The sequence below is a fragment of the Alexandromys fortis genome, unplaced genomic scaffold, assembly GCF_014885135.2.
Source record: "Alexandromys fortis isolate MF-2015 unplaced genomic scaffold, M_Fortis_MF-2015_v1.1 scaffold_27, whole genome shotgun sequence".
NCBI classification, from domain to species: domain Eukaryota; kingdom Metazoa; phylum Chordata; class Mammalia; order Rodentia; family Cricetidae; genus Alexandromys; species Alexandromys fortis.
Window position 1 is genome coordinate 692780 of NW_026067952.1, and position 24809 is coordinate 717588.

The window sequence follows — 24809 nt, forward strand, 5'->3', positions numbered from 1 at the left end:
GCTCCCTGTCTTATGTTCCACCTTCCCGGGAACATCTTTATGTTGGGTGTACCTTTCATTCTTCGGCTCTATGGCAACCACTGTTTCTGCTATCCCAGCTCTTCTGTAGGTTGCTTCTTTCCCTTCTCCATCCCTGCCCCTCCCTTCCTGGCTGTTTCCCTGCCCCCACCTCTGCGTGCTCCCCGCCCTTTTGCCTGTTTTTCTCTCCTGATCTGCGCTCTAGCTCGCTGATACTCTCGCTTGCTCCGGTGCATCTTTGCAGCTGCGTCCTCTTGGATCCTCGTTACGCCGGCTGGCGCCCGTGGGTGCTTGGCCCCTACGTCCGCGCATCTCTCGCAGCCCATCCGCCAGCCTCCCGGAGCCCGCCTCCCCCGCCGGTACCGCATTGCCGTACTGCAGGGGCGCAGTGCATTGCGCCGGCACCGTCAATAGGTGGACCCCCTCCTGGAGAGATAAAACCGCCGGCGCCGCCGCCGCCAGTCCCTCTGACTGAGACTTCGGCTCTGGGTAAGGACACACACTCGGGCCGGCGACCCTTGTTTAGGTTTCCACCAAGAGTTCGCCTCCCAGGGAATCCATCCCAAGGTAGAAGGGGACACGGGGTACCTAGCTGAGCTACACCCCTGGGTTGGGGGGTCTCTCGGTCGCACACCAGGCATGGTGGGTCCCCGTGGCAGGCGAACGACGTGTCTCCTTAGCGATTGTTTACTTAGTGACAGCGGCGGGGGGCCTTCTCCTGAAACCTAGGATCACACTGTCACCGTGACCTTGGGGCTCTCCTGGGCGCTGCGGGGCTGGACAGGCTGGTCAGTGCGGATGTTGGCGTGGTTCGTGGCTCTGGGGGTGTCAGTGATTTGTCAGAGAAGGGTCGGGGAGGTGCTGAAACCTGAGGACCCCTACCCCGCCCTACGTGACTCCCACCCTAGTATCACCCCCCTCCCCGCCCAGGCCCAGCCCGGAGCGTCTCAGTTGATCTCAGCGATGCGCAGGTTCTGAGACCCAGGGCCTGGACCAGGTGGTAGGGGGCGAGGGTGAGTGAGGGAATCTCTTAGGACACTTACTGAGCTGGGTCAGGGTGAGATTTTTATTTCTCTGGCTAGAACAGGACACTCACCTCTCAGCCTTGATGGTTGCCCCCTGCTTGAATATGGGGAGGGCCTGAGCTATTCTGGGCCCATGCCTGGGCCCCATCCAGCTGTCTCCCCTGCCAGCCTGTGGGCAGAGAGGAAGATGGCGCCCTCGCCTGAGGAGGGGCTGAGGAGTGCTGGCCTTTTCTTCATGGTGGCAGCAGATGGGGGTAGGGCAGTGTCCCTCCCTGAGCTGTGTATGTGTGTGTGTGTGTGTGTGTTGGGGGGGGTGGTGGCGGCATCGAGGACAGGGAGGACAGGGCACTGGAGAGCTGGGCACAGTGACTCATCACAGGGCTCTCCAGAGGATCACACAGCCTGCTTGCTGCTCTGTGATGTCCAGACCGGATTAACCCTTCCTCAGGGAACTTTCCTCTGAATCAACTCTCCAAGCATTTACACTCCAACAAACCATTTGGGCGAAGGAGAACAGGTGGCTTAAGAGTGCAACCTGGCCAGGCTGGGCTAGGACCAGGGTAGGGGGCAATCCTTCCTCGTCCTGCCTCAGGTGATTGGGTGGGAGTGGTGTGGATCTGTCTGCTGGGCTTTCTCTGGGCCTCCTAATCACCCGCCTTCCTTGTCACTGGCCACACAGTGTTCCTGCCCAGCACACCCTCAACCCCCCGAGCCAGAGCCCCCACAGTGCCAGCCCCTCCCTCCACCAGGCAGAATGGGCAAGGAGAAGACACACATCAACATTGTGGTCATTGGCCACGTGGATTCAGGCAAGTCCACCACGACGGGCCATCTCATCTACAAATGCGGGGGCATCGACAAGCGGACCATTGAGAAGTTTGAGAAGGAGGCGGCAGAGGTGAGCACCCCGGGCCTGGCACTGGCATTGCTCCGTTTACTTCCTTCCGTTCCAAGGATAGGGGTGACTGGAGATGGGGGTGAACAGGGCAGCCTCCCTCTGAGGATGCTGCTAGATTTGCTTCGTACTGAGGGAGGGAGAGTTTGTGCTCTGGATTCATGGTCTCAGTGGGCCAGAGGGCCCTCAAGCCTTATCCTCTTGCTCCTCAGGGCTGAAGCTGGATGTGGTGCTGCCCTTGCTTGTCTTGTAACAGCCAGGGCTCAAGGATGCTATTAATAGCATCTTGATGGGCAGCAGCCTTGCCAGCTCCACTTTCTCCAGATAAGCTGGGGAAGGTTGCTGGTTCAGGATGATGCCTGGAGTGGGGGGTCTGGGTAGCCTGCTCCTGGCAGGGACCTACGAATGGGCAGTGGTTGTAACTGGATTCTCTTCTCTGCCCCCAGAAGAGCTGGCTCCTGGGTAAGGGCTGAGGGCAGCAACTCTCTGTGCTGAATTCCTGCTCTGTGTGTATGTGTGTTTTGAGCCCAACTCTGTGTGTCTGAGCCTGATGCTTTTACCCTTTAGGGGGTGTTATGAGGGGAGGTGGTAGGAGGGAGCTGAGTGATTGAAGGTCACCCGGGTCAGGTTCCAGCTGGGTTTTGTCTGGGTCTGGCTGGACAGCTCCTCCAGGCTGGGTAGCAACCCTGAAATGCAAAAGCCTGTCCTGGGAGAGTATGGTAGGGAGTTGTGTTAGGCTGAGCAATGACCACAGTTGTGGTCCAGGTTATAGGAGTCTCACCAGGACTCTCACCTTGGCAGAAGCTGGCAGAGAGCAGCCAGCCTTGATCTTAGTAGGGGTGTTCTTTCTTTTCCTATTTTGGTGGAAGGGGAGAGGGGAGATGTCTCAGAGCTATTTGGAAGTACTCATCAGCTACAGAAAGAGCTGGAAAGCCAGACTTTTCTCAAAACCTTGACCAATTTATTTATTTTTAATTTTTTTTTGTTTTGAAATAACTCAGAGAGTTTTTTTTTTTAATAGCCCCAAACCCATCAGATGATTGACCTATAACTGACTAGGGTGTGGAGCCTTAGCTTCAGGCAGTGAGGAACCCTTTGCCAGGGATAGGAGTTTAAATGAGGTCTGGCAACTTCCAGATCCTCATGCCCCCTGCTGGGGGACTTGTGTGTTCACAGCCATTTAGGAGGGGAGTAGGGGTGGGGCTGGCTGATCTGGGTGTCTTCATTTTGTGGCAGAGCAGGGTTTGGGGGTCAGGACCAGAGAGATGGTGCTGAGGTCCTTGGTTCAAGGTGCTTTAGCCCAATCCTAATCTCTCATGACTGCTTCCATGGCCTGGGGCAGGCCAGGCAGATGGATGTGACCCCTGAGTCCTGTGTCCCCCTACCCTTCCAGATGGGGAAGGGCTCCTTTAAGTACGCCTGGGTGCTGGACAAGCTGAAGGCAGAGCGGGAGCGTGGCATCACCATCGACATCTCCCTTTGGAAGTTTGAGACCACCAAGTACTACATAACCATCATCGATGCTCCAGGCCACCGGGACTTCATCAAGAACATGATCACTGGCACTTCCCAGGTGTGCAGGGAGAGCACCTGCCGGGACAGAGCCCCGCCCAGTTCACCTCCATCCTGCTTGGCACAGAGTTCCTCAAGATCTGAGTCAGTTAGATGGAGTATCTGCAGGGTTACCCCACCACTATTGGGGCCAGCAGACAGATAGAGGGGTGAATTGTGGGCATGTTCCTTCACAGAGTCTTGTAGAAGAGGCCACACGAGGAACGGTGAGAGATGGGGAGAAAATCAGTCAGATAACCACAGGAAGACAGAACAGAACCAGAGGCCAAATGACCCATCCAAGGGCACACAGCCTGCTGATGGTGGAGCTGATGGCCAGTTCTGGGCCTCCTTGATTCGGGGCCTGGGGGAGGAGTCCCCTGCTACCCTTGAGGTAGAGATCCCGAGTCTCCATCCCAAGAATAACTGCTCAGGCCCCATTTTGTGGGTGGTTGGGACAGGTAAAAGGCTGGCCCAGGGGGCTCACTGTGTCTGACCTGCTGGATAGGCGGACTGTGCCGTGCTGATCGTGGCGGCAGGAGTGGGCGAGTTCGAGGCCGGCATCTCCAAGAATGGGCAAACCCGGGAACACGCGCTCCTGGCCTACACTCTGGGTGTAAAGCAGCTTATTGTTGGTGTCAACAAGATGGACTCCACGGAACCAGCCTACAGCGAGAAGCGCTATGATGAGATTGTCAAGGAGGTCAGCGCCTACATCAAGAAGATCGGCTACAACCCAGCCACAGTGCCCTTCGTGCCCATCTCAGGCTGGCATGGTGACAACATGCTGGAGCCGTCACCCAACGTGAGCGAGGACGGGGTGGGGGAAGGGCGGGCCAAGTTCCCTTTGATCTAGCTGGGTTTCTGGGAGCACTGTAGTGATGGGCGCCAACCTCCTGGGGATCTCCCCTAGTAAGGGACCTGCACTTGGGGTCCTCGTGAGGCCAAAAGAGGAAGGTGGGATTTCTTCTCTGGCTGCTGCCTGTTGGGCCCTGGATCTCACTATGGGGGAAGATCAGTTTTTATTTCTCCCAAGCCTCTGTCCTGGCTTTCGAGACTGTGCATGACCAGCAAGGCCACAAGGTCCTCCTTAGCTGCCTCCTCTGAGGTCTGAAGAGTGAGTTGGTATCTGGGAAGCATGCATGTCCCTGGGCTGGCCTGGATTGTGGAGGAATGTCATTTGGCTGGTCAGTTGGAAAGCCTGAAGTTTCTACAGCTCTGGGCCTCTAAGTTGGGGGTGAAGAGGAGGTTTTCAGATAGAGCCTGGGACCTAGATCTTGGTCTATCCAGAGGAGGCCCCTTGCCCAGAAAGGTGGACACTTGGCTTTAGCCAGTTTTGCAGCTGCCCACAATGAATGAAATGGTGTGAGAATAGGCTCTCTGGAGATAGATGGAGACCAGTGCCTGGTGGTATGGGGACAGAGTTTGACAGGCAGGGAATACCCCATCTTGCTCTTGCTGATGTATGATTATCAGGATCTTAGAATCCCCTGGAGACTTTTGATCAGTAGGGGTCCCCCACCCCCCCGCTTCCTACTGCTCTATTTTGCTCTGGGACTTTGTTCACCCATACTTCAAGAGCCATCTGTTGACCTGAGATGCCTGAGACTTTGTCATAAAGATAAAAGCAGGAGGACACACAGCCCCTTCGGTGGATTTACTTCTTGTGTAGCAGGTGGACCACGAGGAGCTCTGTGTTAGGAAGGGTTGAAGTCATCCTCCAAAGAGGCGGTGGTGGTGGTGGTGGTAGACCTTGGGCAGCTTGGTAGCCAGCAGGGCTTCGGGGTTGGGGCATAGGCTGGACTTTATCCTGGACATGGCCATTGGTCAGACTTGAGTCCCTACTCTCCTGGTTCTTGCCCTGTCTTGGGCTGTGATTGACCAGGTCCCTGACGGAGCAGGAAATCAGGCCAGGTAGACAGGCCTCATTTGTAAGTGTTTGGGACATGGCAGTACAGTCTGGGGAGGTGTTTTTGTTTGTTTGGTTTTGGTTTTTCTCTTTGCCTCTTCCCTTTTTTCTAAGTTATGTTTGCTCAGAGTCCCTGTGAGGTTGGGGATGTGAGAAGGGATTGAGAGGCAAACTATTCATCTTGAACAGCGAGTCTCCTTTCCCAGGCTACCCTTTAGGCAGGTGCCACCCCCAGAATCTTGGAGATCTGAGGCTGAGGGGGTGCTCAGGTAGGTTGCCTTTTAATTGGCACCTTTTTTCCTTCTGCCCAGATGCCATGGTTCAAGGGCTGGAAGGTAGAGCGCAAGGAAGGAAATGCAAGTGGTGTGTCCCTGCTGGAAGCCCTGGACACAATCCTGCCCCCAACTCGCCCCACTGACAAGCCCCTTCGCCTGCCACTGCAGGATGTGTACAAGATTGGTGGTGAGTGAGGCCTCAGTACTGGAGCTCCCTGCAGGTGCTAGCAGGCTCTGTCCCCCGCCTTGACCAGGACATCAACAAGGAGCCCTCAGGCCGGTTGTCTCCACTTCTCTCCTAAGACCATGTTCTCTTATGCCCATTCATTTATCCACTGATCTTTATTCTTGTTCTATCCACCCATCCACATCCACATGTCCACTTGGTCACCTCTCTCACCCACCTCCACCCACCCATTCATTCACCCAGCATTCAGCAGGATTTTCCTTTCCCACACCCCACTCCCCCAAGCCACCAGGCAGAGCTAAGGACATTAGATGGAAGTGTTGAACTGACTGACACTTCACCTGCAGGGAGAGGGGTGCCTGTCTCATGGGAGGCAGTTTTAGTCCAGGAATGAGAATTACAAGTCATTAGTCAATAAAAACCAAAGCAAAACATGGAGCAAACAACGGGAGAGGAATGAGAATATCATGCGGAGGCTTACTGCAACACAGAATACAGCGGTTGGCTCTTCTGTCACCCCACAACGCTACCACTCCCGTGCTCCCAGAAGACGGAGAGCAGTGCTCCCTCTCCCAGTCACTCATTCATCGAGGTATTTCCGTAGTAGCTACACTGTCATTGTGGGCAGGCCTGTCGGAAGGACTGGGACCAGATGCCTCTTCAGTGTTAGAACCACAGAGTCACAGGAGGATCCAGGGCGTCCTGTGTGGGCAAGAGCAAGCCTAGTGAGTTGACCCATGCCTGGCTGTGGTTCTCAGAGAGAGGAGGAAGGCTTGTGATGCTCCCTCGGAGGGACAGCTGTCCTTTAGGGGACGACCCCATTCCCCCGCCTCTGCCCTGCCCTTTATCCTTGAGTCTTGGAAACTCTAATTTAGTTTTTCATTCCCCGACTGGACCAGGGGATTCTCTCCTACAGTCACCTCCCCCACTGCTTTCCTAGGGACCCTCTGTCTTCTTTCTCCCTCCGTGAGTCTATTTCCATTGACCCCCTCCAGAGAGGAGCGGCTCCTAAGCTCTGCCTACCTTCAGGCTCTCTGCTTTTGTTTTGCCCTGAACCCCTCCTCTGGCCTGCCCTCTCACAGCACCGTCTCTTGGCCTAGGCATTGGGACTGTGCCTGTGGGCCGAGTGGAGACTGGTGTTCTCCGGCCCGGCATGGTGGTGACCTTTGCACCCGTAAACATCACCACGGAGGTGAAATCTGTGGAAATGCACCATGAGGCCCTCAGCGAGGCCCTGCCGGGTGACAATGTCGGCTTCAACGTGAAAAACGTGTCCGTCAAGGACATCCGCCGAGGCAATGTCTGCGGGGACAGCAAGTCTGATCCGCCTCAGGAGGCTGCCCAGTTCACCTCCCAGGTTGGTTGGCTGGACATTCCTTCTCGGAAGAGGGGAGAGACGGGCCGAGGTGTCACAGAACAGTGACCTGGCACTGAAGGGGGAAGCCCTTCATTTCATCCGAAGGCCACTCATGTTCCAAGGCTACACGGGTGCACATAAGTAAGCAGAGTCTCAGGTCTCCCTGGGCAGTCCTACTCTGGGGTATTCGACCTTAGAAAATACTTTTATTTAACTTACTGACTGGGGTATCACTGTTAGCACTTTATTCTCTTAACTAAAAATAAGTCACATCTGCTCTTGTGTGTGTGCACGTGTGTGTGTATGTGCGTGTGTGTGCCACAATACATGTGTGGAGGTCAGAGGGCAACTTGGAATAAGTTCTCTACTTCAACCATGTGACTCCAGGGATTGAACTCAGGTCTTCAAGACCTGGCAGCAAGCACCTTTGTCCAGAGTCATCTTGCTGAATCTCCTGCTCTACGTTTTCATGGAACCCTCTTTAACTACTTCTCCACGGGATAAGAGTTTTCAGGATAATTTTGTTGAAATGTAATAGAAACACTCTAATTGGTTCTGGCCAGGGTTAATATGTCTGTGTCGTCTGATCCTTTCAAACAGTACAGGTGTCTGTTGATTGACTTGTGGTTTGCTATATGCTTAGCAAGATGTTGGGGTCTGAGCCCAGAAGGGATCCCACACAAACATGGGGATCTGGAGGTGACCCTGTGACTGGAGCCACCCCATCTAACACTGTTCCAGGAGACCTGACTCATAGCTGTCTTCAACTCTGCTCTCAGGTCATCATCCTGAACCACCCTGGGCAAATCAGCGCTGGCTACTCGCCAGTTATCGACTGCCACACAGCCCACATCGCCTGCAAGTTTGCCGAGCTGAAGGAGAAAATTGACCGGCGTTCTGGCAAGAAGCTGGAGGATAATCCCAAGTCCCTGAAGTCTGGTGATGCGGCCATTGTTGAGATGGTCCCCGGAAAACCCATGTGTGTGGAGAGCTTCTCACAGTACCCACCCCTCGGTGAGCTAGGTGTTCCAAGGCGTCATCTAAGATGGTGGTTGGTCCAAGCTGGGGTCAATGCATGCTGGCGGGCGGGGTCAAGGGCTCCTTTACTAAGGCAAACTACTGAGCAAAGTGTAGCGTTTAGTAGGAGGTCTCCTCTCTCTCTCTCTCTCTCTCTCTCTCTCTCTCTCTCTCTCTCTCTCTCTCTCTCTCTCTCTCTCTCTCTCTGTCTCTCTCTCTCTCTGTCTCTCTCTCTCTGTCTCTCTGTCTCTGTCTCTGTCTCTGTCTCTCTCTCTCTCTCTCTCTCTCTCTCTCACACACACACACACACACACACTCCCGCAAACACACCACCGTCCCTTTCTGTGCTTGACAGACAGAGCTAGGATGGTGCTTCTTATCTGACGAAGAACCCCTGAGGGACTTCCCCGGGACCAACGCTAGTGAGAGATCCCCACCCCTTTAAACCACTTAAATGGCGTCAAGCTGTTCTGCGGACGCCCAGTGCACCTGCACGCTGCATCCTGGGCGCCCCCGCAGTTTATGCATCTCTCCCCGCAGGCCGCTTCGCCGTGCGTGACATGCGGCAGACTGTGGCCGTGGGCGTCATCAAGAACGTGGAGAAGAAGAGCGGCGGCGCCGGCAAGGTCACCAAGTCCGCACAGAAGGCGCAGAAAGCGGGCAAGTGAAGCGCGGGCGCCCGCGGCGTGGCCCTCCCCGACGGCGCCGCGCCGCGCCCCCAGCCCGGTCCCCGGCACTGGCCCCGCCCCCTCCCCCGCCCCAGGCGCGGCCCCTCCACCCCGCCTCCCCGCCAGGCGCATGTCTGCACCTCCGCTTGTAAGAGGCTCTACGTCAGCGACTGGATGCTCGCCATCAAGGTCCAGTGGAAATTCTTCAAGAGGAAAAGCGCCCCCGCCCCAGGCTTCCGCACCAGCGCTCACCACGCTCAGTGCCCGTTTTCCCAATAAACTGAGCGACCCCAGAGCCGTGTGTGCCTACTGCTGGGGCCCTGATTGTTAAAGTCCTGTTGACCAAGGTGTTCAGGCTGGCACATCTCACCGCTGACAGGTGACCTAGCCAACTACCCTCCTAAGCTGCGTGGGTAGGCGGTGGGGCCCACTAAGTGGGTGCTGGAAACTCCCAGCTAGGTGAGGATGGAAAGACCAAATGGCTTTGATGGCTAGGACCCGTTTTGTGTGCCTCGGTGGGATGTGCAAGACCGATCGTAGAACCAAAACTGTGGCTGGTTGTCACGAAGGGCCCCCTAAGGAATCGTGAGAACTGAGAGTTCCTCCCCATGAGTGTGGGCACACACTTCTTTCCCCTAGGTTTCTGGGCTCTGACAGAAGCCCATTCTTGCTTCCACTCCTGACTGCTGAGCCAGCCCCATGTCCATGCTGCCCAGATCTTAAACCCTTAAATTGCAGCAACACCTGCTCCAGAAGCCAGGAGGCCAATGATTTATGTTAGGTGGGCTGGGATTGGTCCACTTGTTCCAGAACATGCTATGACTTTGATGGCCAGGCAAAGCTATTCTCCACTCACTGCTGTCCCGGGAAGCTGTCCTCCCCACTTCCCACCTCTCAAGGTCTGTTCATGTTATTGCACGTAGCAGTTGGATAGGGTGAGCAGATTTCCTCCACAAGGCCAAGGTAAAGCTCTCTGAACCTCAGGCAAGGGTACTGGTCCTTAGTGTTCCCAGGTCCCATTGTGTCAATCTCCCAGGGCTATCGTGGCCATACATAGTGTGACTTTGGAGCCAGATCAGGCTGAAATCAGCACCACTGGACAGAGGTGAAACCATTGCAGCTCTCCTCTCCTGGCTTTGTTGGCATGTCGGGGCTATTGTCCCAACCATTGCAGCCTGCTGTTTTCATGTAGCCTCATCTCTTCTGAATGTGAATCTCTCTTCTATAAGGACACCGTGACTGTGCTTAGAGCATATCTGAGAATCCATATAAGCTTCCACCTTACCAACTGCATCTTCAAAATCCTTCCTTGCTCACAGTTGCTGTTCCAGGTTTCAGGTGTCAGGTTCCTGACACCTTCGATATATTCAGCCCCTAGGCTAGGTGAAGACAGAGACATTGCAGCAGTGATGGGCAATTCTAACCTCCAGAGAAACAGGCACACAGTTCGAATTCTCCCACCTAACCACAAGGCAGAATGGGTACCTCAGCATCCATGAAGGGGGGATAGGAAGGGAGGAAGACCAACACGACTAGAAGATGATGTGTCTGGGAAAGTGGTCCTCAGAGCTGTGCCCACACACAGATCCACGAGATGGGTCTGAACTGATGAACCCCAGGCCTCTGAGGGAAGGCTGTTGGATACAGATACCCAGGTGAATCTGAACACCAGATGAATATCAGATACTTTTTGGAGACAGTGTTTCTCTGTGCAACAGCTCTGGCGGCTGTTCTGTAGAACAGGATAGTCTTGAACTCACAGAGATTCACCTGCATCTGCCTTCCAAGTGCTGGGGATTAAAGGTGAGTGCTACCACCACCTGGAAGATACTTTTTTTTTAATATAAAAGATTTGAGACATTTATAGCAAAAAAAAGTTGATTGTTAATCTGGAATTCTGATTTGGGTGTCCTGTACTTTGTCTGATGACTCTATCCAAGGACACTAGGCATATCCTGGACATCTGGCTAACTCTGGATCTTTTCTGGGCCACCATTATTGGCAGGAAGGGTCAGGTAGAGTGTGTCAGTCACAGAGTTGTTTAACACTTAGCCCTCTTTGAATTGGGGCTAAATTAAGGAAATCCATTAGCCTGAGAGAGGACAAATATAAGAAAGATCCCCTGGCTGGAGTTAAAGGAAACTGTAGGCAGACTTGCCTCATTCTCCTGTAGCAAACTTTTGTGTTCTCCGGGAACCTTGGCGTCCCAGTTCTGCCTGGCCAGCTGGTCACAGTGGCCTGTGTTGGGCCACGCTGTCCTTCACTAGGCAGACACATTTCAAGGACTCCCTGGACTGCACTCTTGGGTCCCATTGGGGTCATTGGTAAATGAGTGTCTGTTGATTGTGGTGTCTAGAAGGTGGAGGCTCTGGGAAAGGTCTTTAAGCCTTGGGCCCCTCTTCCAGGCTATGGTGATGATAAAGGCAGACAGATCTGTACAGTAAGGGTCTGAGGCCTTATAGTAGTCTCTACTCCAGGTCAGGGCAGACATATGGACTGAGTTCCTGGTGTCTATAGTCTGTGGGGCCAACACCTGGAGTAACCTCTGAGACTGCCAGGACGTTCCCTTTGTCCTCTGAGTTGGGGCTTCTTATGTCTATCCTACCTATATCTCTTGGAGGGCAAGGACTGATTTTTCCACTTCCTACTGGGTTTCTGGAGAAGTCCAGGAGCTGCCCACACTTAGGCCAGGAGGGACATCAGAGGACAGTAGCCACTGACTACATATCAGATCTGAAAGATAAAAGGGGTAAGAGAAGCATCTGCTTTCCTGAGAGATGCCCAGCGCTGGTTATGAGCACACAGCAACCATTGTACATGCCTCTGCTGCTGCCTGAGCCAGGGCTGAGACGGAGGGGCACTTAGAGCAGAGAGGACACATGGCAAACGGGGGCTGAGGGCAGGCAGGCACAGGGAGACATTGACTTGGGGTACATAGCAGGCAGTCAGACAGGAAGGTTGTAGGATAATGATGCATCACCTTAGCTGATAACGTTCAGGGGCCCGGCAGGAGTAACAGAATCAAGAGTCATATTTCTGAAGGCAGCGTATGGCATGGGGTGAGGGCCAGGGAATGCCACCCTATGCTGGGTTAGTGAACGATTTACAGCAGGCTCCACCAGTGCTGTAAAGGCTCCATGCACACTTCGAAGGACTCTGAAAGATTCGCGAAGCAAGTCTCAGGGATGCTGCACCCTCCCATGATGTTTGTAAAGGGACCTTTCTTTCCTTCCCCAGGATCCTGAGGGTGACAGTCTTGTCTGGATGGTGGCTTCTGAGCCCCATTTAAGGACTGAGCCTTGAGGCAGCTTTGGGACTCTGGATCTTCCAACATTCTGTGATGATAGCAATGAGCCTCTTTGAGGATAGCTGTGGGTACGCATAGGTGCTTCTGAATGGGCTTGTGAGTGTGAGGATTAGTGTTTACCAGTGTGTACTTGTGTGGACTTGGGGCCTTGTGTGGGTATAGCCGGGGTGTGGAACTGCACCTATGCAGACTGTGAAGCAGAGAACCTGAAAGAATGTCTCAGAGATGTTAGAAGTAGCTTATATATGCATGTGTACATGCTTGTGTGAATATGCTTGCTTACCAGTATATGCTGTGTGTGTGTGTGTGTGTGTGTGTGTGTGTGTGTGTGTGTGTGTGTGCATACAAAGAGATTGGTTTTATGCCCGTGCTTTAGCTCTGTCTCTGCTGCTGGCTGGCTGCTGGGTTGGGGATGACTGTTCAGGAGGGGCCTTCTGGGTGGCTGGAACACAACAGCCCTGGGGAAGCAGTTTCTGCCATGCATGGAGCTGGTGTGAATTAGGACTGTACTGGAACATGCGTGGGCCTGGTGTCTACTTCAAGACTCTGTTTATTGGTGTGAGGGAAATCTCTTCCGTAGAGATGGTGAATGAGGACCCTAAATGAATTCTGGGGAGTTGTGAGGGGCAGGGTCAGTTCTGGCTTCCTTTGCTGCACCGGATGTCTTAGTTGGGGTTGGTTGGCAGAAGAGGGCCATGAGCAGCAACAAGGCCATTGAGGCTTCATGAGGCTGAGAGCTGCTTAGGTGTAGCATTGGTCATGGTTCTTGTCAGTGTGTTGGTCAACTTAGTCCCATAAAATCAGTCAGAATTTGGATGGAGGGTCTGAGTGGCTGGAGGCACAGAAACTGGGATAGTATGAGAGAATGTAGAGCCCTACTTCTTGTTCTCTATCTCCAAGTGGCTGGAAGGAGGCCACTTGGTAATGAGGCCTTTGTCCTGGCTACAGTGCAGGGGTGTGCCACTATCTGGCTGCAGGCCCCTACTCTTCCTGGCACTGGCTCACTTTGTTCTTTGGAAGATGCTACAGCACCAAGGACTGAAGAACACTGCGGTAGGTCTCTTTCTCACAAGGAGACAGGCTGGATGGGCTGGGACTTGTGATGTAGCAGGAGCTGAGAGTACTGTGTAGCCTGGGGCAAATAGCAGGATCTGAGGGTGGAGCAAGAACTAGGTGCATAAAGAGTCAGGGGCTGTAGTAGAAACTGGTGGCATATCAGGAGTTGGAGGTGTAGCAGAGACTGGGGGTGCAACAGGAGCTGGGAGTACAGAAGGAGCTGGGGTACAGAAGGAGCTGGGGGTGTAGCAGGATTTTGGGGTGTGACTGGAGCTGGAGATGTAGCTAGAGGCAGCACTTGTATAATGCGTCTGGGAAGGGATTTGTGGAACACAGAGAAGTTCACATTCTCTGGTTGTCTCCCTGAAGATGCCAAAAAAGGCTGCCACCCTGCCTTGTTCTGGGTGTCAACATCCTGAGTGGGAAGGGATCCTTCAGCTCAGGCCTGTGCAGGGTGTGCCGTGGGTCATAGGCTTTTCCTTGTATTTCCACCTCCTGGAAAGTTGAGGCTGCTTCCAACTGGCCCTTTAGCTGTCTTTGGTACCCTCTCACTGCTTCCCTGATGCATCCCTGATGGCCTCGGGTTTTGTCCTGAGTGCTGAGGAAGGCAGAGCCTGGCAGAGATACGCCTAGCCAGCTAGAGTTGGCTCATTTATTTTTACCTTACCACTTATATAATACTGCACAGCGTTGTTCCAGTGCTTCACAAATCTCATTCCACTGTCATCACAATCCTGCAGTGTGATTGTCTTATTCCCATTATAGGTAAAGAAACAAAGGCACAGAGACTCAGTTACCTCCCCATAACCACTCCTGGAAGTTAAGCTTATAGCTGTAAAACACAGGCAGTAGCCCCACTGTCCTGCAGAACTCTCAAAGAAGCATCAGCCCACTAACTGAGAACAGAACCACCAAAGTTGCTTTGCTGAAATTGGACTTTGGGGTCACACCAATACTTTCTGGATGTCCTAAAAGCCCTTCCTAGGGGATGGGTAGCCTTCTTTCATGTGCTTCCACTCTGCCTTCCTTTCTCAAGAAAGTTATCATCTCTTGGCTTTGGCGTACTCAGAGCAACATTGAGGTGGGTGGTGAGTGAAGGATCTGTTTATTTTGGCTGTTTCACGCTAGGTTACAAATGGTTACATACCACAAACAGGTGCATTTAAAGAAAGGCTATGTTTCTGACATTTCTAGAAGATACAGTATCACAAAAAACTGCCTGATGCTCTTTCTGACTCTTACAATCTTTCCACCCCCCTTTGCACTATGTTCCCTGCAGGAATTGTTTTGTAGATCTGTTCCCTGGGACTGGGCTCTGAAACCCATTTTGATTGGTTGTGGTTTTCTGTAATGGTATCCATCTGTTATAAAGAGATGTTTCCTGACAAAGGGTGAGAACTACACTTATCTATGGGGGTTAAGGACAAATATTTAGAGTGTAGTTACGGGATTATGTTGATCTAGTAAATTGGTTGCTGTAGGTTCTCCTCTAAGACCCATGCCTTCACTAGCCCTGGGTAGTTGGTTAGGTTTCCAACACCAAGCATGATGCCCTTCTTGCTGAATGGGTTTTAATTCCAATAAAAGCACTGTTAGTTATGCCAAGGTGTGCATGGCACTACTACTGCTGCATGCTCAGGGTTATGTGCCATGTTTGTCACTGTGTGGTTCAGAGGCATCAGAGCTAGGTAAGACTGACTGCTGGTTGCTTCCTTCCTTTGGAAGCTGGCATGGTCCTTCCTAGGACCATGAAAGCTACCATTTGAAAAAGAGCAAGGAGGGTTATATGACAGGCCTTTGGAGGGAGAAAAAGGAAAGGGGAATGATGTAATTATATTGCAATCTCAAAAATAAAGAAAAAACCCAAAACAAAAAAGGAAGGATATAGTTAACTCCTATTTCTTAACTTTAGCTGCAGTGACATTTGAGCTGGATCATTCTCTTGTGGGGATGGTGTGTGTTTACACTGTAACACTGTATTAAGTGTGATTACACTCATTTTGGGGGCAGGTAGCTTCCCTGCAATGCACATTTTACTGTCTTTCTCCTAAGAGCCAGCCTTGGGGTATGTAGCATTTCCTCTTATACTGTAACCATGGGAAGGTCTGTATTGGAGCCATGGAGAAGGCGGATGCTTGGACCTGGGTCACTGTGGGCATTCTCCTGTCATTAAGTAGCTAGATACAGCTAGGAAGGTCAAGCTGTTTTGCCATTTGTTCTGTTCTAAGAGGAGGCTGTGATTCTCCTTCTGCTAGAGGAAGACTGGGGGCTTTGTTTGCAGCTGTGACAGAAGAATTCAAAGCCAGGACATTTTGGAGATGGAAGTCCAGGACTAAGGCATATGGGGAGGGTCTGCCTCTAGACCTGCAACCTTCTCTGTGGCCTCATGTGCAGGGATCAGCGAAGGCACTTAGGCCTCAGCTCCCTACGTAGCCTTGGACTGGACCATGGGGCTCCATCGTCACCATTTGCTCTTCCCCAGATGCCCTGAACTGACACCATCACTTTGGGGGTAGGACCCCAACAAATCAACTAGGGAGACACAAACAAACTGAGTCTAGTCCAAGATTTGCTCAAACAAATTGAGTCTAGCCCTTGGGCTGCTCAAGGTCATCCAACCTGCAAGAGCTACAGGGCTCCTGGGAGCCACACTTTGTAGCAGGCATGGCCTGGCCTTGCCCTTATTGTACCACCTTGACTTTGACAAAAGAGGAAGGCAAATTTGTTGGATGTTGGGATATAGCCACAGGGGTCACAAGAAGAGGCTGAAGATCCTGTTGAGTATTCTCAAGTCATCTGCTAATGGGGCATTTGCTAACTTTGTCTGAGGATAAGAACCAGTTGCAGAAGGAACCTCAAAGACCCATGGGTGCTTCCCCAGGCTGGAAAGCATTGTTCAAGCCTACTGGTCAAGCAAGGCACTATAGGAAGCCTGGACTGGCTGTAGACAGGAGCCAGCAGCAGATAACTTGTGCGTGGGCAGGTGCTGACCACTCTGCCAGCATTACTAGAGAATAGAGTTCCAGGCACCCACACCCTCCCAGAGTACACTCCAAGGGCTCCAAGTCATGTAGTTCCTGGGCTGCCCTCCAGGGCTCATGTGGCTGGAGGCTCAGAGTGACCATTCTCTGATGAAAGTGGACAAGTCTCTCTGTGGATTAGGCTGTGAACTGTGAGGGGTCATAAGACCCCGAGCCAAGCTTACTGCACAGGGAAGATGAGTATACGTAGGCAAATGCGCGAAGTTTTAGACCAAAAAGGGACTTGGGTTGGAAGAGAAGGCAGTGGAATGAATGGCTTTTCAAACACAATGTCCATCCAATACCAGGACAGGGAACAGCATTCTAGACAGAGTGCACTGCTTGTGATTGTGTGGAAGTCACTGGGGTGCTGTGCTTGTGTCTGAGAGGGACCAGTCTCACAGATGAGTAGTGTGAGCTGGAAATATTAGCACACACGTGCCCTGGCACTGCATCTGGGATTGCTCCACAGTGGGGCCTGTATCAAGCTCTCACTGGATCAAGGGGCCGCTATAGTCTTCACCTTTTATCTTCAATGGGACGGGGAAAACTGCCACGGCTTCTAGAATGTGAGGAGGGGTGTGCAGGCGGTACTTACAAAACTGTGGTCCAGAAATGAAGAAGGAGGGATACAAAGACATAAGACTATCATAGAAGAGGGAGATCAGAGCTTTCTAGAAGCCTGGAAAGTTGTCTTGGGGCCTCTTTGGACACTTCTAGGGCTGCCACCATTCCCTGTCCGTCTCTATCTGTCACCACAGTGAAATTATTACCAGTGGTTGGGAAGTACAAGTTTACTTCCTCATGTAATTAGCTAGTTTGCCAGGGGCTAGGGCAGTTGTTGAGAGCTCTGGTCCTTAAAAAAATGAAGCAACTATAAATTAAATTCCTATTGACTTCAACCAGTAAGTGTTCCTGTCAGATTGAAAAAACAAAACAGCAAAACGCTTTCCCATCTTGTCTTCCCTCACTTCATTGCTTTCCATTATCCAGACCAACACAGTCCTTCTTAATAGTGGAAAATTCCTTTGAGGGGGCCCTTTCTGCCTGGGTAGGCACTTCCTGTTGTCCAAATTATAGGATTAAAACAACCACAGCTCTGCCCAGTCAGAGTGACTGAGAACCTGTCTCTTCTCATTTCCCCAAATTGAGTCTGTTTCCCGGCTGGCAGCGTTTTCCCTTCTGGTCCACGGCAGCTGTTCTGTCTTCTTGAGATCTCGCTGGGAAAGAGGTCTCTGTTGGAAGGGCTGCAGTGGGGAGCATCCCCATGTATTGTGATCACTGACCCTTAGCATGAGGGTGACCAAACTCCCGGCTGTGAGTGCTATTATGTAACAGTCAAGTGTGCTGAACGCATGAAGCTGGGCTTCCCGGCAGGGGTTTCGGATGGTGGCAAGTGTCTGCACATATTCTCTGTGGCTTCACTCGAGGCTTCTGATGGTCGGGGCAGCACAGATCATGGAAGCTGGACATTCTTTTCACATCCTCTTCCAAGCATTCCCTGTGCTTGGCATCTGTGAGACCAGAGTCCCAGCCTCAGCTGGATGGAAAAGAATGGTAGGTTTCCATCCAGAAAGCACTGGGACTCCTCTGACTGGTATAGCTATGTGTAGCTCTCCATCCCGAGTAGCCACAAGAACCATGGCTTATAGACCTTCACCTGTGTCCGGCTCTGGGACACTGGGTACAAAGATACAAACTCAGAAAGACCCAGGTAGAAAATATGTGGCCATAACCTCTTGAATTTTATTCCTTCTTTCTTTTTTGCTTTAAGATTTGTTTTTTATGTGCATTGATGCTTTGCCTGCATGTATGTCTGTATGAGGGTGCCAGATCCCCTGGAACTGGAGTTACAGACAGTTGTGAGCTGCCCTGTTGGTGCTGGGAATTGAACCCTGGTCCTCTGAAAGAGCATCCAGTGCTCTTAACCAGCGATCCATCTCTCCATTCCCCTTCCTTATTGCTTATTTCTTGAGGCAGGGTCTTTCTGGCCTTAACTTTTGATATTCCTCCCATCTTAACCCCCGAGTGCTGGAATTACAAGTGTAATCCACTGTGCCTGGATAAATACATTAATTTTGGAAAGGTTCTGGGGATGGAACCCAAGACTTTATACACGCTGAGCAAGCACTTTACCACCACTCATACCCCCAGAAAGGAATATGAAGGAAGACTCCAAGGGCAATGGGCATTGGCATGAACTTCAAACTGCTCTTTGATAGAGCAGGAGCCAATGTGATTCCGTGTTTTGATGGCCTGACGTCTCTCCCTGCTTCACGTAGCTCAGTGATAGCAGAATAGGGGAGCCCCCCTCTCCCCCCCATTCCCTGACCAGGATCAGGAGAGGGAACAGGCTGAGCCGGCAGGTTGCGAAGCCGGTGCTGAAGGGACAGCGCCCAGCCGGAGGATGACTTTGCTAGCCTGCAGCCTGAACCAGAGCTCTCTTTCCTCGGCTGGAGCTGGGTATCGTGTGCATCTGAATTTTTCCACCCCCACCCCGCCCTCTGGCATCCTATCGATGCAGTCTTGGCATAGATGGCCTGAGTCTGTAAGCTTTTGCCATATACGTTTAAATCAAATGAAATTCCTGTTGCTTGTTTGACTGGGTGTTCATGACCCACTTTCTTGGGTCTTGGGGAGGCCAGTGGCATTTTGGTAACTGAGCTGCTGACAGTGCCTGGCCCATAGGTATGCAAGGCATGATATTTAAAAATATCATAAATGATTAATGATCCAGCTTGCTGGGAAGGCATCCTAAACAGAGGACGCAGGGAGTTATAATCTATGATGAAGGGGTCACTTTCTAGAATCTTCTGAAGTGTAGCAAAGCTGTAGGTCCATAAAACATTGGTAGAGAAGAGAACAGAGATCTGGGGAGTGAGTGGTATCTGCACCAAGCTGACTCCCCTATTAGCTTCCGTGTGTGTGTGTGTGTGTGTGTGTGTGTTCCTACTCTGCAGCACCAGGGAGTTTGTGGGCCTAACTGATGGCTCCTAACAACCCCAAGGATATGTTCCCATTTTTTTTCCCTGAAAGAGAAGATGATGTTATGGAAGTCCAGACAACCTTGAACCTTGCCCCCTTCTCAATGCCTCCTCTTGGAACACATTTCCCTTCTTGGGAACCAGGACCTTTGTCCCTCAGGTCTCTGACTTCTAATCAGAAAAATTGCTGTCCCAGGAGGAGGGATGAAATGAGCCAGGCCCTCCCAAGTTGTCATCAATGAGCTGGTCATTTATCTAGTTATTTTAAAAAGTATTATATTTTATTTTTATGTTATGTGTATGTATATTTTGCCTGCATGAATTTACATGTACCATATGTTTTCAGTGCCCAAGGAGGCCAGAAGAGGGCATCGAATCCCCTGGAACTGGAGTTATAGACAATTTTTTTTTTTCCGAGACAGGGTTTCTCTGTAGCTTTGGAGCCTGTCCTGAAATTAGCTCTTGTAGACTAGGCTGGCCTCGAGCTCACAGAGATCCGCCTGCCTCTGCGTCCCAAGTGCTGGGATTAAAGGCGTGAGCCACCATCGCCGGGCCTTACAGACAACTATTAACTGCCATGTGGGTGCTGGGAACCAAACCCAGGTCCTCTGTAAGAGTAATCAGTGCTCTTAACCACCGAGCCATCTCTCCAGTTCGACTTAAGTAGTTCCTTTACAGAGACTTGCTTGGAGAAGATGACCCAGAGGTCATGATAAATCCAGTCTGCGGAGGAAGTGGGCAGCACTTTTCTCCTCTGGAAAAATCAAGACCTCCTCTCAACTCCAGTTGGGTTGAGCCAACTGGACCTCCCTTAAACAAGTCCAGTTGGCTCAATAAGCCTGAAGTAGGCAAGGATTCTGTTCTAGGGCTGCTCAGGCTAACTCTTGGAGAGCCTCTACAGCTTTCCAGCATACCTACCCAGTGAAGAGGTGGTGCCCCCATGTCTGGTCCGCTTGATGCTAAGAGCTAAGATCCTAGTGGGCTGATCTTTAACTCACAACTTGACAATGGTCAGTATCATTCTCTCCCAAAAGGATCCATTTCTTGACCCCAGGTCCACTCTGGACCCACTTTGGGATTCCTCAGAGAGCTGGAGCTGGATCACAGGACTTGCTTGTGTAGCTTTGCCTTTCTCAGAGGTGACAACATGGTTGGACTCCCTGTCAAGCATCACGAGGCTAGGAGAGTGGGAAGCCTTGTCCAGTGAGGCAGTACACCTGGACCTACTCTCCCTGCCTGCCTCTGCAATGGCGTCCTAGGGGTTAAGGCACGCGGGGCGGGGCGGCGGGCGGAGCCCTCGCGGAAGCGGGCCAGGCACCGAGGCGCGCGCGGAGCCGGGCGGCTGCGGCGTCCCCGCGCGCGGCCGGGCCAGGTAGGAACGCGGAGCCGTAGCCGCCTCGGCCATGCGGCTGCCGGACCGGAGGCCTGGGCTGGGGCCCGCGCCACCCCCCGCGCGCCGACCCCGCTGAGCCCGCGCCCCACTGGGCGTAGCAGGCACCATGGTGCAGAAGTCGCGCAACGGTGGCGTGTACCCCGGCACTAGCGGGGAGAAGAAGCTCAAGGTGGGCTTCGTGGGGCTGGACCCCGGCGCGCCCGACTCCACTCGCGACGGCGCGCTGCTCATCGCGGGCTCCGAGGCCCCCAAGCGCGGCAGCGTTTTGAGCAAGCCGCGCGCGGGTGGCGCGGGAGCCGGGAAGCCCCCGAAGCGCAACGCCTTCTACCGCAAGCTGCAGAATTTCCTCTACAACGTGCTGGAGCGGCCCCGCGGCTGGGCGTTCATTTACCACGCCTACGTGTAAGTGGCCAACGATGTGGTGCGCGGTGGGCCTGCGATACCCTAGCCCGGCCGTGGGTTGATTGCGGGCGCAGCTGCGGACTGAGGGGCCCTGGTGTGCGTGTCCCCGCTCGCGCTTGGGTCGCGTCGTGGGCGTGGGGTTTGGGTCACGGCACTGCAGTCTCTGGTTAAAGCAAAGGACAGAGATTGGAGAGTGACTTTGGAGATCATTCTGGAGTCACTGATTTTTTTTTTTTGCACGCGCGGGGGGGGGGCGTTTACGGCTGCATGGCCGGGTTGTACCAGCCCTTCCCCCGCAGGACGGGATGTGCTGGTGCCCCAGCCCCCCTCAGCCGGAGAGGCCCCTCCCCACGGCCCGCAGCGCGGAACAAAGGGCCGGCGAGGAGGGAGGGCGGCTAGGCTTTAGGTTTGAACTCATCAGCCGCTTTGCACCCATGGGTCTCACCGACAACCAAGTAAGGGTGGTGAAGAGGGCTGGCTCCTTCTCATCCATCCTCCTAACCTCTTGCTACCCATCTGAGCTTCCGGGTTGCAGAAATGGGGAGGGGACCTAACATCACATCACCGCAGCGCTGGGCTGAGGGCAGCTGCCTGCACCCATTCCTGGAGGCCCCCTCACCTTGTCCTCTACACTCCAAGCAGCCCGTTTGCACCTGCTTGATGTCCCCTCTACACATTCTGGGCTCTAAATCCCCAAGTGGAGACCAGCAGTAGGGACCACTGTTGACCCCCAGCACTGGCAGCTTTGGGCCTGGAAGGGACTGGTCCTTGTCTCCAAGTCTGGGACTCCTCCTGGGGCACAGCTGGCAAGGGGCAACCCTGTGTTCATGCGCACATGAGTGTTTGTGTGTGTGTGTGTGTGTGTGTGTATAACCTCCCAGTGCAAGGACGCTGGCTCTCCCATTCCAGTGGAACCAGGAACAGAGGAGGAGCACTGAGACTCGGCCATTTTGTATGAGAAGCATTTGGGGATGGGAGTGAGATTCATGTTCAGGAAAAGTCTCTATCAAGGTGCTCACCTGTCCTGGCCTCGGCAGGGTGTGTGTCCTGTGAGTGGGCCAGTGTGTGTCTGGGAGTGTTTTGTATGTGGTTTGGATAGGTCTGGGGACAGGGGAAGGTCCATAGAGGGAAATTCTGAGGTCCTTGCAGAATGATGGGCAGAGGGTAGCCACAACTGGTGTGTGTGTGTGTGTGTGTGTGTTTGTGTGTGTGGGGGCTCCTGTGGACAGTCCTGAGATTCCCCAAGGCAGAGGTTTCTCCAGATAGGCTGGCCAAGGTGAGCAGCCCATGAATCAACTCCTACCCCTTCCAGAGAGGTGAATTTGATTTTCCCCTGCCCAGGGTGCTGTGTTTCTCTTTACTCCAAGGAAGAGCCCATGTGTTCTTCAGCTATAGCCATTTTTTCCATCCTTGTCTTGGGGCATAAGGGTTGCTACTGTGGTTGGCTGTAGATTGTCAGGTCCTGGCCCCAGGTGACTCCTGGGGCACAGACAGGATGGAATCCTGTGTCCACAGGGCTGGATGTGGATAGCCAGGATCGTAGCATTATCTAGGATCCTTATTTTGAGTCTGTAGCCTTTATGGGGCCCTGTCCTGTCCCTGGGTTTGACTTGTCAGTTTCTCTGTGTCTGCTGTCTGCATCCTGATTCCTAAAAGCAGCAGCATACTGAGCTCAGAGTCCAGCATGGGAGGCCCTTGCTTTATGGACTCTGTGTGCTACTCCAACTTACCTATCCCCACATCAGCCCCAGTTCATCAGAGAGCAACCCCTGTCCCTGAAGTGTGCCAGACTTTAGGGCACACTTCAGGGTTTAGACACTTTAGGGTTTAGACTTCTAGCATGAAGGCATCCTGCTTCAGCCTGCTGCAGGTCCCTTGGCTCCTCTACTTTGTGGCTAGGGCTCACAGGGAGGTGCCTGGGGGTTGGGGCAGGAGGGAGAGCATTGAAGAACAGAGGATCTCTGGTGCTAACTTGGGACCAAACACAAGTGTTTAGTCTTAGAACCCCTGATAGCCTTATCTTTTCATCAGTAAGGCAGTAACAGCCACTCCTGGCTCCCTGGACTTTATATAGACCAAGTGGTATTTTCTAGGCTGCCTATTGATCCCATTGTGAACGGTGACACATCTCTGACTGCCTATCTTGCTCACGACCCATCCCCCCAGCTTCCAGACATGGAATCCTCCACACTGACCTCTATCTGATTTAGGCAGTCCAGTGGCTTGAGATTCCTGAGCTTGTGTTCAGCCCTTGTGTTGACAGTTGCCCCCTCCCCCCCCCATGGACTAGGCCATGCTGTGTGCTAGGTAGTATTTGGTTTGTTCATTAGTTACCAAGGAAGATGCAGCCTCTCCTGGTATCTTGTGGGGAACAGAGCCAAGGCTCATAGAAGTGAGTCCTCATCTAAGCTGTGCTGGATTTCCCTGGGCTACTTTCCTTCTGCCTTTGGCCATCAAAGCCTGATTTGTGAGAGGTGCAGTTGTACCAGCCTCTTGTCCAGTCCTGTTGGCTCGCTGAAGGTCAGCCGCTGTCCAGAGACAGGAGAGAGGTGGCTACCCTTGGTTTGGACTCTGGTGGTTAAGGCCAGTCGGACCCACCATCCACAGGGCCCTGCCGTTTGCCTTTTACAAAGTGATGCCACTATGTACTGCTTGTGAGAGATATTTTTAGAAACAGTTCTGCACTCATCTGGAGCAGGGGCGGGGGTCACCCAGGCAGACACTGTCATTGCCTAGCTCTTTTCAAGGGTGAGCCACAGCAAAGACAAATCTAGACAGAGGTGGGAGTATTTATGGGAGCCTTGGAGGAATCACATCCATCTGTTGTGCTCAAGAGACCTGGAAGGGAGCTCCAAGTAACTCAGGGACATAGGGAAAGGTTGCTGGGTCGTGATGATCCTACCACATGCTAGCCTTATTGCCCCATGGCCAGAGGAGCTTGGTGGGGAAACTGAAGCTGAAAGGGTTCTCCTGTGTAAGCAGAGAGGTGGCCTGCCTTAGAACTGAGAGTGTGGACAACTTGGTCTTTTCAACATCCAGGCCAGCAGCCAACTAGAAGAAAAACTGGCATTTAAAACAGCTAAGTGGAAAACCAAGTCATGAAGGTTTGTACTGTGGATTCTGGGCTTTCCCATGGCTCATCTCTTTGGGCTGATCACCAAGACCCCTCTGTCCACCGTGTCTAGGTATCCCTATAAGGGCCCTAGGAGTCCCAGAGCCATTGCCAGAGGCTGTCCAACTAGGTAACACCTCCCATTTCATAGTCAGAGCAACATCCAGGATCAGGTTCAAGGGTCTTTGAGTGCTTTGGGCCCAGATCGGCCTCCTTCCCCAGTGGAATGGTGTCTAGTCTGCCTTTTAGCTCTTTCTCATTCCCCTTAACTGCTTTTAGCTCCAAGGCTGGAAGTTGGAATTGGAGGATCATTTGAGGAGTAGGTACAGGCCTGGTCCTCACTAGAGCAGACAGGAGAGGTGTTGACTTGGACTTCCAAGGTCTGGTCTCCAACGGTATGGTTTATGGCATTTGGGGAAGAACCCTGATCACTGAACGGTGGTGTGTGCTCAGCTTCTCTCAAGTAGCAGGTCTTCCTGCAGCCTCATTGACTGAGATTCAGAAAATCTTATGGAAATTTCCCAAAAGATGGGAATACCTCAGAGAGTTGTGGTTTCCAGGGAAACCTGTGTTTCTTCCCCGGCCTGCTCACAGTTTCTAACCCTCAGCGATAACTCAAACAACACTGAAGAG

General features: G+C 52.7%; 2 protein-coding genes across 7 annotated transcripts in view; both read left to right on the forward strand.

Annotated features, from left to right (window-relative positions):
* Positions 1-383: 383 nt before the first annotated feature.
* On the forward strand, positions 384-9143 carry Eef1a2 (eukaryotic translation elongation factor 1 alpha 2). Its single transcript, XM_050151188.1, has 8 exons — positions 384-507; positions 1723-1941; positions 3332-3511; positions 3998-4294; positions 5710-5860; positions 6961-7217; positions 7997-8231; positions 8775-9143. Exons 2-8 carry the CDS (start codon positions 1798-1800, stop codon positions 8900-8902), a joined length of 1392 nt encoding a protein of 463 aa, XP_050007145.1. The 5' UTR covers positions 384-507; positions 1723-1797; the 3' UTR covers positions 8903-9143.
* Positions 9144-20768: 11625 nt separating this feature from the next.
* Positions 20769-24809, forward strand: part of Kcnq2 (potassium voltage-gated channel subfamily Q member 2) — a 53846-nt gene continuing 49805 nt past the window's right edge. For all 6 annotated transcript variants that reach the window (XM_050151115.1, XM_050151114.1, XM_050151116.1 and 3 more), the window contains exon 1: positions 20769-21064. In XM_050151115.1, the coding sequence (XP_050007072.1) occupies positions 20769-21064 (296 nt within the window). The remainder of the gene's footprint in view (positions 21065-24809) is intronic.